Source organism: Limulus polyphemus, unplaced genomic scaffold (assembly GCF_000517525.1).
Source record: "Limulus polyphemus unplaced genomic scaffold, Limulus_polyphemus-2.1.2 Scaffold525, whole genome shotgun sequence".
NCBI classification, from domain to species: domain Eukaryota; kingdom Metazoa; phylum Arthropoda; class Merostomata; order Xiphosura; family Limulidae; genus Limulus; species Limulus polyphemus.
Window position 1 is genome coordinate 387,569 of NW_013666135.1, and position 13,501 is coordinate 401,069.

General features: G+C 31.8%; 1 protein-coding gene across 1 annotated transcript in view; it reads left to right on the plus strand.

Annotated features, from left to right (window-relative positions):
* Positions 1–10,945, plus strand: part of LOC106458869 (ras-associated and pleckstrin homology domains-containing protein 1-like) — a 20,874-nt gene extending 9,929 nt beyond the window's left edge. Inside the window, exons 5-7 of the mRNA XM_022385231.1 lie at positions 4,372–4,610; positions 7,053–8,237; positions 8,909–10,945. Coding sequence (XP_022240939.1) covers positions 4,372–4,610; positions 7,053–8,237; positions 8,909–8,964 — 1,480 coding nt within the window. The 3' untranslated portion in view covers positions 8,965–10,945. The remainder of the gene's footprint in view (positions 1–4,371; positions 4,611–7,052; positions 8,238–8,908) is intronic.
* The last annotated feature ends 2,556 nt before the right edge of the window (positions 10,946–13,501 follow it).

The window sequence follows — 13,501 nt, forward strand, 5'->3', positions numbered from 1 at the left end:
CACACACACACACACACACACACACACACACACACACACACACACACACACACACACACACACACACACACACACACACACACACACACACACACACACGGTAGGCCACAGCAAGCCTTCCAACAAAGATACTGAGGATAGTACTGTTATATTTCATACAGAAATATTAGCGTGATCAAGTGTGAACACAGCAGCTAGTGGAATTTATTAATCTACTAATGATCAGGTTCATTACTGGTTACATTTAACTGATTATTCTCACGTGGGGTTTGGATAGTTTGAATATTCTAAGATAGTAGTAATCAGAAATGCCAATTTTGTTTAGTTGATTATTTTTCTAAGTGGCAACACTAACTGAATAAGCAAACAACCTTGAATTAACCAAAAATAACAATTAGATATCATAATAATATTTCAGTTACTTGGATAGTTGCAATAATTAAAAACTGTAATACACTAGACTCTCCCTGAGCAGCTATCTCCCCAAGGAGACAGCTCCCCCATTGCAGGCAAAATATTAGTCATGACAGTTTGCCTATCATTACCATTATAAAATATTTCCCCAGGCCAACCACTCCCCTATTCCATACTACAACTACTGAAATCAGTCCCGAGGCTATTGTTGACTTTCCATGTTGTGACCACCCGCTGTCTGTTGTTTTTTGTTTTTTTATGATAAACATTAACAGGTGTGGTCGTTGTTGATTGTAATCATGTTCAATATTTGACAACACTCGGTATGTTAAATTTTATTGTCTTTTGGACCATGATTTTTGAAATTCCTGCCATAGAAAGTTTCAAAATACACAGTAACATCAAGCAAATGTTACACTAATCAAATTACATGTAGAAGATATTGTTCAAAGTGAAATCATTCATGCTATGTGAAAAAAAATCCAGAATCACCGACTTTCTTGTGTAATAAAATATACATGCACACATGTTCCGTGACTAAAATTTATAAAATACTTTGAATGATGAAAGTAAAGAGAATAAAATAGAAAATATTCAAGAAATGAATAGTTATTGATAGTTTGGATGTACAATATGCAAAGAAATATCACACATAACATTACAGTTCAATATTCAAATATTTTACAGTTAATTGATGAACTGGTCGATCCCTATTAAGACCACTTTTGTTCAAACCCAAAGGTGGTCTTAATAGGGAGAGTCTACTGTAATATGAAACTCTAATTTCAATTAATTGATTATTTAATCATAGATAATCAGTTATATACGGTATTGCCCACCACTAATTAACATTTTAAATATTTGTAATGCAAAGCTTATTCACTGCTCATACAAATAAAGTTTAATCATGAAGAAATGTTTTTAACATTGCTTTATTTTTTTCATTTAGTGGGGAGGTTGCATTGTTGCAACATACATATTTTGTTGTCATTCTTGTTAGCAGAGCTTTTTTGAGGACTTTTTAATATGTAGATTTTTTTATGAGTTTCTTAAAGAACATATAAAAAATGAAGTAATTCAAGAATTTTATAATTGTAGAAATAACATTTTTGATGGATGTTTCATAAAGATGTATAAACATGCGAAAACTGCAACTTTATTAACCTGTGTCGGGTCAGTGGACATTCCTGGACTTTATTATCTATCCCAGAAATTGTCATGTTTTTATTATCTCTAGCAGAATATTTTTTAAGGAAATATGTTTTACATACCCTTTAACCATTTTCATACAGCATTGGTCCATGGAACGTGTCACAACTTTTTACAGTTGTATTCAAAATTTCATTAAACAATCTTATTATCAACGTATGTCGGTAAACTTGGCAACAGAATGTAGCTTACAATTAAAGCTTAAGGAATATAAAAGTTTTAAATTTTTTAATTCATGGAGGAAGTATTTTTAAATTCTCAATATTCAGTTGCATGCTCTCACAATTCTCTCCACTTTAGTTTGTATAACTTCAACAGTATAACATCTACAGTGTCTAGCTAATATATATATAGACAAGCTATAAATAATGACAAGTCAAATGTACAATTTCATCATCCTACCATTTCTATTTGCTGAGATATCAATATATTTTTTCAACCCACAACAGAAGTCCTGCTCTCACCTACCCTTAACCTTCAAGTCAGTTTTCAAAACCACATGTTTTTATATGATGTAAGTGTTATAACCAACAGAAAGAGCGTTTTTTCTGTTTGAAGATTGCAACCATCCTTGTTGCAGTAACAGAATTTATAGTAAAGTTAGAAAGCCAGTTTAATAGTGGTAGTTTTGGGACATTTTGTTCTATTCCTAGTAACTGATATATTTTATGTTCTAAAATTCGTATTTGCAAGGTACATGAATTTTTGTTTGGACAACAACTTGCAAAAAAAAATTAGGCCTATTTAACTATGCATTGAAATGCACACATTTCAATCAGCACAATATGTTGTTTTACAAGAACTTGCTAATGTGTTTTCTTGCTGTGATATTTATTGTTTACATGGTACAAGCCAGGTGATAAAATCATAAAATCAAAATAAAAGGCTAATAGTTTAAATTGTGAATATCATTAATTGATGGTATGACAACAAATGATGCATTCAAAGAAAAATAAAAAAGGTATTTTTAATTTTATTTCATAATTTTCAATTTTACTCTTCAAATGTATATTGATGATGTTAACTACAATTAGTGTAGGGATAGAGAAAATAATGGATAGGATATAAAGTTTTACTGGAAAAAAAAATTATTCATACAAGATGTACTAGAAGTTATGCAAATTAAATATAAGTGTTTTTATTCTTAGAACAAAATCATCTTGAACTCAGAGTAGAGTCAGATTGACTCAGTAAAGGTTTCAGAAATTCACAGGCAAATGTTTACTAAAAGCTTGTCAAATTTCATGAAGATACTCTTAATAAATTCAGAGTTCAATATTTTTGGGTTCATGCAATTAGGCTGAACCAAGCATATATATATAGTTGTATATTTATAATAGTTTTCTTCATTACCCATTCAAACTGTCTTCAAACTTTTATTTTCTGAAAAGTGGGTTCCTCACCATCAGTGTTAAAATCAGACATATATAGTTGTATTTTTGTCTTGATTAACCATTTCTTTCATCTTGTTTTTGCTGTTGAATGAATTTGGTTTACCTTGGCAGCTCTTCTTATGAAATTACAAAGATGTTCCAACATGGGAACATTAGACTAACAGAAACATTCTTTTGTATTATAAAACTTCAAACATTGAGCTCCTCAGCTATAATGAAGACATATTTAACATTTTTCACACATTGATCTCTTGTTTTTCTGACATACTACACATCTGCTTGAGTTTAAGATGTTGATTCATGGCCTTGTACATTGAATTGCACATCTGTAGATGAATTTGTTTAACCACCAGTAGTTTGTTTTCTGTTGTAGAAGGCTTCATTAGAACTGAAACAATATTTCTTCAAAATTTAAATGGTTGACTCTCTCTTTTTCTTTTAGAATGCAAGATACAATAACATCTCCATGCTGCAATTACAGACAAATTTAGCAAATTCACCACCAGTGGCCACCACAATTTTTTTTTTGCTTGGATTATTTGGTTGCATGTAGCTAGAGTGTGATCTATCAAATCTAAACCTGTCATTCCCTTTTATAAAGATGAATCAAATTACACTTTTATTTCTGGCCTCTAGCTCATCTTTGCTGTGTCAAATTGTAGTGGCTTATCAAATGTAAAATAGGTTGCTTGATATCATACTTTGGTATCCATTAATGTATATTTTTTCATGCAATATCATTTTTTATGTTTACAGTAGTATTCAAATTGTGTAATATGACTACAAGATGGTTAAGTCTTCTGAATCTGCCACCATCAAGTCACTAATAGTTATATGTTTTTGCTTTGGGAGAATAAAACTTAAAATAGTTTTGAATCATTACTCCAAACTGATTTTTTATGTGACATTTTATAATAATATTTTTAAAAACATCTGTGTTAAGCCTATGAGGAATTGAACACAGCTTGCTATGACTAGGCCATTAACTATGTGAAAAGTAACTGTATGCTAGCATGTAGCATATGAATTGTCCATGTCATAGAACTTGAATGAATCATCATCATCACCATGAAATAATCATGAGAAGTTGTATGTTTTAGTTTTAGGAAGTTATGACTCGTTTGCCAGTATTAAATTAAACGTGCTATTTTACTTTTGAAATGCCCCATTGAAGTAATTAGATGTTCTAAATTTTTCATACCATACACTTAAGTATATTTGAAGCTCAGTATGTTAATGATGCTGTATATGTACTTTATCTCATTATGCTTCTGAAAATTTAGTCTCGAAGGCTATTGTTTATTTATTATTTTATTTTATTTTGGGAAGCTAACACAGTTTTGTTTCATTTCAGGTCTGTTTCTTTACCAAATGGTATCGTTAATCACTCATATAATATCTCTGTGACAAACAATCATCAGTGCTCACATGCTGCTCCAACAGGACCATCATTTTCACTCCCTAATAGTGACAGTTCTCCTTCTCCCTCATGCTCTGTGGATTCCAGTCCATCACCTAGTCCTCCTTCTCTGGAGGGCTGCATACTTCGAAGTCCCACCAGCTCAAGCTCTGAAGAAAGTCTTCCTGGTAAAGGTTAGTAGAAGTTATTTGTCAGGTGAACAGAAAAATACTGAAATCACTTTAGTAAAGTAGCTCAATTGACCACATCTGTTATAAATGTATGCTCGTGACAAATTGTGTGTTAAACCTGTGGTACATGAGGGTGTGTGAGATCTGTTGAAAGACATCAGAAAGAAAATAAACCTAACAATGAAATTGGAGGGAAACCTTCGTGAATTACCAATGCATTCCACTAGATAGCACTCAGTGTTCACTTACATTAAAATAGTTTTTTTGCTTTGTTGATATAGGTGACTGTTCTTTTGTATATAACAAATGTGCTCCAGAGATACATTGCAGGCTCAGAGGTGTGACTAAGGGTATGTGGAATAAAAGGGTGGGCTAACTAATTTATTAACTTGTTTGTACATGCATGTACTCACTTATCAAAATATTAGAAACACCTAATGTAAGTATTTACATGTTAGAAATAAAAAACCCAGGGTTCTATACAGATAGTAAATTAAAGATTTATTAACAGAGTGTGCATGGAGTTGGTCCTATTAAAGAGGGAATATTAACTATAATTCCAAATTTACTAAGTATATCTACATGAAATGTGGAAAGCTTTTAGTAAAATGTACAAATCTGTTGTACACACAAAATCAAATGTATTACAAAAGTATTTGTAATTGAGATGTCTGAATTGACAACATCAAACTGACTCGTACTCAGAGTGCAAGGTATTATGTGAAGAATAAAAATACTTTTGTTCATCGTACAGTTTGCATATTGTATTCGTATAACCTATAGAACCTCTGAAATGCATAATAAACATACAAGAAGTTGAACACAAATAACTGTCAGTTATTGCAATTAATTCCAATTAATTTGATCGTTTAATGTATTGTATCTAACAATAGTAGTACCAGTTATACAAATCATATCTGTAGATTTTATACAATCATGTAAGTTTTCACGTATTACGATAATTACACACAGTCAACATTGCATGATATGAAGTGTTTTCTTCCAATGTTATTTTGTTAAGTAACTTTTCATATTTGTGATTAAGAGATGAATAAACAAGAGATTCGTGAAATGTCATTAATCCTATCTGAACCACAGATCACCTGCATATGACAGTTCACAAGTTAAGTAGAATAATAATTCTAAATATTTTGTGGATGAGCAAGGGAATCTAATGGTAATTTAGATGTAAGAACAAGCCTTGGATCTGGGAATTACTTTATAGTTTACTTAAGTTTCTGAAAATGTTTTCATGTTAAATCTAAACTGCTTGAAATCTAAATTGAAATCTAAATATTTCACGGATGAGCAAGGGAATCTAATGGTAATTTAGATGTAAGAACAAGCCTTAGATCTGGGAATTACTTTATAGTTTACTTAAGTTTCTGAAAATGTTTTCATGTTAAATCTAAACTGCTTGAAATCTAAAGATATTTTTCTTCTACTACAAAACATCAGATATTTAGTTAGGTTTAGCAAGTGCAGTAAGATATAGCAAAATATATGAATGACTCAAATCCTTATTTATGAAATATTATTGTATACTTTATCATATGTAAACAACACACGTAAATAAAATGAATTATTATTTATTGAGAAAATAATATTTATTAGATATAAATTAATTTCGATCCAAAATTTTATTCGCTTGATATAGGTAATGATTACATTTTGAATGGTGAGGTTTTAGGTTGTCAATAAATCTGTCAGTTTTTGCCATGGTTATGATTCATAGCCAAAAGTGGTGACTACTGCAGTTAGGAAATTAAAGTATTAAATGATAAGATCAATCTAGTTTAAACTCGCTGCATATATAAAATAGAACTTCCTGATCAAAAATACAATTCAATTGAAATTTTAAGAGGAAATATTTTTAATGTTTTTTAAATCATTGTCTCACAACAAAAATTATAAATTTCACAACCTAAAAATGATATAAAAACTAAATAAAATTTAAAATAAATTAAAGCCAACACTAGATACTATTAGTGATCATGTATGCAATTTGGTTAAGTATTTCTACTGCAAGAATAAGAAAAACTGAGAATACTATTGCACCCCAGTCATTTAGAAAGGATTAAAAAGGTAACATTGCTTAGATGTTTGCCCTTCTGCTTCCCTGAAAAGAGTTGATATTGCTTTAAATTTAATATTAATGAAAAAACAGTAACATATGGTGAGATTTAAAAAGGCTATATTGTTTTGTTTCATAACAGGAAATTCTTTTTTTGCATTTAAAAATGAGCAATTATAAACTTTGTTGTGTGGTTCAGAGAGTAAGAAAACCAGGTGAATATAAAGTTTTCTTTTAAAACTTCTTGTTAAGCATGCAAGTGTTTTACAAAAATTAATCATATCCAATTTTGTAAAGATGAATGTTTAGCCTTTATTGGTAGAAATAGACACTTGAATAAGTAGCTTATGTCTGTGGCTATATTTTTTTAGGTCGGCCAATTCAAAAATCGGACAATGCAAGAAATGTAGGCCATACTTCTAAAGTAAGTTATGATCCCAACAACAGAGTTCAGCAAGGTGGATTTTATTCCAAGCACAATAAGAAGCTTGCAGAAAAAGAGGATAGTTATGTAAATGGACGAGAAGGAGGGGATAGTCTCAAAAATATTACAAACTATGGAATGACTGTCCCTTTCCTTTTTCCACCTCCTGATATACATCCTCCGAAGCCCAACTCTTTACCACTGTATACCCGAGCTGCAGCTACTCCACCACATCTTGGGGCAGGAACAATCATTATAGAGAACAGTCAGCTCAACAGAAATCCTTTGGCATTTCTCCCTTCAAATCCTCCTCATCGATCTCACAGTGGTACTCCTGAACGAAGTGTGAATCCTCCAGTTTCATTCTCTGGTGGTATAACTTTCTACCAGTTCCCCCTGATAACTTCTGGAGGTGCATCTCTTACTACAGCAACACGTAGTTTTGTCACTTATCTTGGCCATTCTACAGTTACTGTGACAACAGTAGGGAGTGGAAAGTTTGTATCCAAAACTGTGGACACAGTTAATACCAAACAAGTGCCTGATCCTATGCCCAATGTCTATCATTACCCCCCTTGTGTGGTGCCAGCTCCAGGTGCAGCCGTCCAGTCAAACGGAGTAGTAATCTCAACAAACAATGCTGGTACCTCTACTGTGGCAAGTAGCACGGCTACAACTAGTCATAGCAATGCCTCGACATCCATCCATACTCCACCTCCTTCCAGTCTCCCATATAGTTATTTCCTTCCTCACTTCCTTCCCCAAGCTTTTCCATTTGTAGCAGCCCATAATAATACTCCTGCTAATGGATTTGTTTCACCAAATTTACATGTTCCACCCCCTACCCCCAGTTTTCCTTTTCACCTTCCAAATGGTTTAAATGCTGGAGTGTCACCAGATATGGTGTACCCTCCTCAGGGCTTCCCTTTACCATCCCCATCAGGGCCACCACCCCCAACACCACCTGTTACTCCTTACCTTGGATACCTTGGGAATGGCTCTAGCTATCCTCACAACCACTCTGTACCTCTACAGGCACCCACTAAACCAGTGACTTGTTATAACTGTGGTGCTGTTGGCCACAGAGGAAATGAATGTAAAAGTGCCACCTTAGATGAAATGACAAAATCAGGTATGTACAAAAAAGGAATGTGAAAGCAAATCATGGTATTTTTTACTTTGTTACTCGCATTTTTATAAATTTAAATGCTGAAGTTTTTTGTTTTCTTTTACATGTGTTCTTTTCACCAATCTTTTTAAAAAACCTAGAACTTCAAGTTAAAGTTCTTTATAAAAAAAATTATGTCACATGTTTTCTACAACATATATAAAAGACCAGAGTAATAGGGCAGAAGGCGTATCATGTTTAACCAAAATACGAATTTTCAAAAGTAAGAAACAGCAATGGTAACTTTAAAATTGTTAATGTGCATTTTTACATACCCCTGGAGCTGGTGTTATTTCTAAAGTCTGTTAATTATAGATATATTAATCACAGGAGTAAACATAAATCAGTCAGATTACATATACATAAGTCCAGTTAGAAAACTTTCCATCAGTAATTACTTTTTAATGCATTATAAAGCCAAGAAGGCCTCAAATGATTTATTGCGAAAACCAGATTTTCCAAAAGAAAATAATTTATATGCTAAATGATATGAAATCTGTCTTTATTTGATTCAAAAAGAAAAGTAAAAGTTGTTTCTTTGTCATATTGTTAGCACTCATAGATAATTGTACATGCTTTTTTGTAATTACGGGATATATATAAAAACATTACTAATGTAATTGTTTTACTTGCAGGTCATTTCAGACTTCATTTTGTACCATCTCCAAAAACATCAGAATCTAATACATAGTAATGAATCAAGGTTAGAAGAAATGTATTTTTTAAACTTTTCCAGTACTTGTTCAGTGATCAAGAACAAAGTTGTTTGAATACATTTTACTGTGAGGCAGAACATAACAAAATATTGTTGGTTTTTTTTTACTCAGAACATAGCAATTCTATGCTTGTGGGTTTTATGTTTTTAGCATGAAACCAGGCACTTCAGAAGTTTCAATGGTATATCTATCTAATACAATAGATTGGGAAATATTAAAATGGTGCTTTTAGTTTTCTATCTAAAATTTTAAGCTTGTTTTTGACAATTTTCTTTTGTTTACTGGAATGGAAACCACTGATGATGAAGGTGGTGACGACATAGGATAAGATACCTTAACCCAATCTTAATTCAATACATATCTTTTAAGTGTTTTTTGGTCACTGTCATTGTGGCATAAAAGATAATTTCTATCTCACCTAAATAATTGAAGTAAAGTAGTATTTACAAAAGTTTGTGCTAGTGCCTCATTTGGGGTGTACTTTGGTATTAATTGTATATAACTATGTAGAACTTACTTTTAAGGCAGCTGTTATTTTTCTCAATACACGCACTTGTTATAAATAGGAAAGATAAAATATATATTTTAAGTCAGCTATTAAGAACATGGAAACAATTGCAACTATGCAATCTTTGAGGTTTTTTTTTTTATCTAAGGATTTTTTTTTTCTTAAGAATTTATAGTATTGTTGGCAAAGATTTTGAACTCGTAGTTGTTGAAGGAACCATAAGAATTGATTTGAAACCTGAGCAATTTGCTGACTTTTAAAATAGAGATGCACATTTTATAATTGGAATTGTGGATTATTGAATGAAATGACTTGAGGTTTTAAATAGTTGCATCTGTCCACTTTTAGTGCCTGGAGAAGTTGTTGATTTCTTTTTTAACTAGATGCTCTGGTTTGTCATTTCCATTTTATAAAATAAGTAACACTGGTTTAGTGCTATATATAAATATATTGTGAATGTATGTATCATATCATTTATTGTACCCATTAACACAATGCTATTTGCTTCTATATCATGATGACCAGTTTGATGTGTGGTAGGTAGAAAATTATAGGAGTCCTGATACTTTTAAATAGAGGATTTTTTTTCTCCTCTTATTTTAATTTGTAATAGAAACTGTATATTATTGATATGCTTTGTATTAGTTGTATTCATTCACACTGTGACACTTCAGACAGGGTAAATATGGACCCAAGGGTTTCAGGAACTGTACTCTGAACAATTCTAGTCATTTGGTTCTTAACTAGTACATTAGAAATCTACTATTTGTGTAGGTAAGCAAGTGGATGATGGACATGTAGAACATTGGACAGTGTTGCATTTATAGTCTTTAAAAGTGTTTCAAACAGAAGTGATTGTATGTAATGTTTTAACAACATTCAATTGTTTTGTGTAGTGTAAAGTGATACAGTATTCATTGGAAAAATAAGAGCTTTTAGATTAAAATCCAAAACCCTGGTCAGTCTTCTGTTGTAATTTTTATTATTTGAAGTATGTGATTGCTACAGGACGTAAACAATAAGGATAAAGTACAAAAGTGGAAGTTCTTTGATGTACTCTGGTGTTTATAAAAAGTGAAACTTTGGTGATTCTTATTCATAATAAAAGTAATCCTAAGCTAAGTGAAAAATATATTGTATATGATATAAAAATATCTGACTCAAGTGTAATGTCCAGAAGATGTCTGTGTCATGTGTATAAGACATTATTTCTATGGTATTTCATATTTGTAGACTTTGTACATACATTGTATATACTTAAATACATAACTCTGTACATTTGATTAAAAAAAAAAGTCATAAAAATAAATCACTAAAAACTTGTCCTGAAACAGTTTGGTGATTCTGTTTGTTATATGGAGTATCAAAGAACTTGAAAGACAGCTGTATGTACACTGCATACACATATTTAAAAAAAAAAGTGTGTTCAGATATTATAAAAAAAAAAATTGACTCAGTCATGTAAATACATGGGAAGAACTTGGTTATGTGTTTAAAACGATTTAATTTATATGTACATAAAGTCACAAAGCTTTTTTCACAATGCATGTGAAGAGATTGTCAATATTCCTTGTTTTTTGCCAAATTTTATGAATCCAGTATATTTCTAGAATTAACACAATGTGAGACTTTGTAATTATTTTATGCATTAAATCTATGTACTGAGAGAAAAGAAATAAAGGTTATTACTGAAATTATGTTTGGAGTTTTTCAGTGGTCATAAGTGATTGCTAATTAGATATATTGACTGTTTTTACAGATTAAAGTTTTGAGCTATCACCCTTTTTTTTAAGAGATAAATATATAATCAACAACTGTTGTTTTGTATATTCGATTTTCTGGACCACATTTTCACTAACTGTTGCTAAGATATCATCCTACATGTGGTGAATCAAAATACTGATCAGAGCGACATCTTTTTAATGCTAGAAGGTCAAAATATCTTAAGGATACTTGTTCTGTATTAAAAACTGTTGAAATTATTCCAGTAGATATTACAATATTGTTGTGATGGTTTTTATCATTGAATGGATTATTTCCGATTATTCTGGAAGATAAAGCCACAAAGCTCGGTGTACTGAATGAAATAAAAAGCATTATATTTCTTCTACCACAAGCTCGTGGAGAATAGGCCTAACGCACAAATAAAACTAAGTAGTTACTCATTAAATATCCTCTCTTCAAACTGGTTAATACGGTAATATGTGAACAATATTCATTGACTGACTTTCTAACTCCGGTGTTATGTTATTACAATATTGTTTCCCCTTAGTCACAAGAGAATTTGAGAGGCCACGTCAAATCTGTAAACACTCCGGAAATTTCTAAGTATCACTCAACATAATTATGTCATGGCAAAACTCCCTTTAGCAAACAATGTATTAAAATATAAACATCCAAGTTGCAATATTAAAACATACTTCAAACAAATATGTATGAAGTTTTCGTAGAAAAAGAGAACTTAGACTTTCGTACTCCCTTAGCTTATTAAACAAATGAAACTACCTTGTGACCAAGTATTACTTACACACACATTCCTTTTCCAGTTAGCCAAACCAGTGAGCGTTTTTGAATTAGCATATCAGTATATTTCTTACAACTGTTTACGAATTATTGAAACAAATTTTATTATTTAACAACTAAGACCGAATTTTTAAACTAAATATATTAGGAAAAATATGTAAATTAGAATGCTAATATTAACATGCATGTGTAATCATTGTCATACATGGTAAAAAAGTTTCACTATATTAAATCGAAAGCTGTGTACAAGTTCAATTTAGCAGAAATAAAAAATATTAAGATAACTTGTATTGCTTACGAGTATTTTTTAATTTGTTGTTGTGGTTGTTACTTAGCATCTTAAGTGTAACCTCGGCATTTTTTGTTAGTAGTTGATATACATAATTCTAGTCTATTTTGTTTCATCACAAATGATAAAAACAGTTGTAAAAAACTAAACGTGGCAGGAATTTAGTTTGAAGAACAATTTCTGGATCTTCCCAACTGGAGTGTTCGGGAACAATCGTTCTCCTTCAACCTCGCGATTGAGAGCGTTTTGAATCGTGTTTATTTTTAAGTTTGATTGCGTGGATTACATTTCCTATAATTGTTTTGACGGAAAGCTGTGAAGGAGGTCTGAGATTGCGAGGATCTTTTCCCTTGAGTTGACTGTAGTCCAGTTGATGAAGTGTAGAGGCTGAGGCGGCGACTAAGTCCAACATGTATTACTTGTTAATTCACTATGCTTTAGCTATATGTTTGTGTTTAAATTGTTTTTGTAACAAAACCATTGTGAGGTGGGGAGCCCTTTCCAGGGGGAGCTAGCTGGTTCGGTTGAGTCCAATGCCCGGATGAATTTAGATTTGGGGGGAACCGGAATACTCGGAAAAAACCCACTTTCACAGGACAGACGCCGGATAATCTATCTGACTTGTGCTCTGGCTGTGAAAGGAAACGTGATAATTAGAAACAACGTGACATAATATAATATTCAAACCTCAACAAGTGTGGGTGCTTGGATACTCTTTATTCTTCTGTTTGTACAAGAGGTTGTATGATGATGTGTGTTTGAGGGGAGCAGTTGTAACTGTGTGTAGTGCAGCTGTGAGTTTGTTTCTTTTTTTCCGGCTTATTGTAATTCTTGTAAGCAAGGTCAGTGAGTAGGGATGTTACTAAATTTATATAAATAATTTGTGAGAGTGAATTTTGGAAGCCTTAGGACCAATCTAATTGCTTTGTTTTGTTACAGTCTTAGTTTTTTAGGTTATTTTCGGACATGTATGTTAGCTGACAGCCGTATTCTATGAATGGGCGAATAATTGTTGTATATGTTTTAGAGATATTTCTGGTGTGCAGCTTGTGTGTTTACCGGCGACGAGTCTGATAATTGAGGCATGTACGTTTTGGATACGTTTGTTCCATGTTAGACGGGTGTCAAAGGTGATGCCGATAAATTTAATATTATTTTTGTTTCTCGTAACTTTAATTTTCTTCAGAATTTT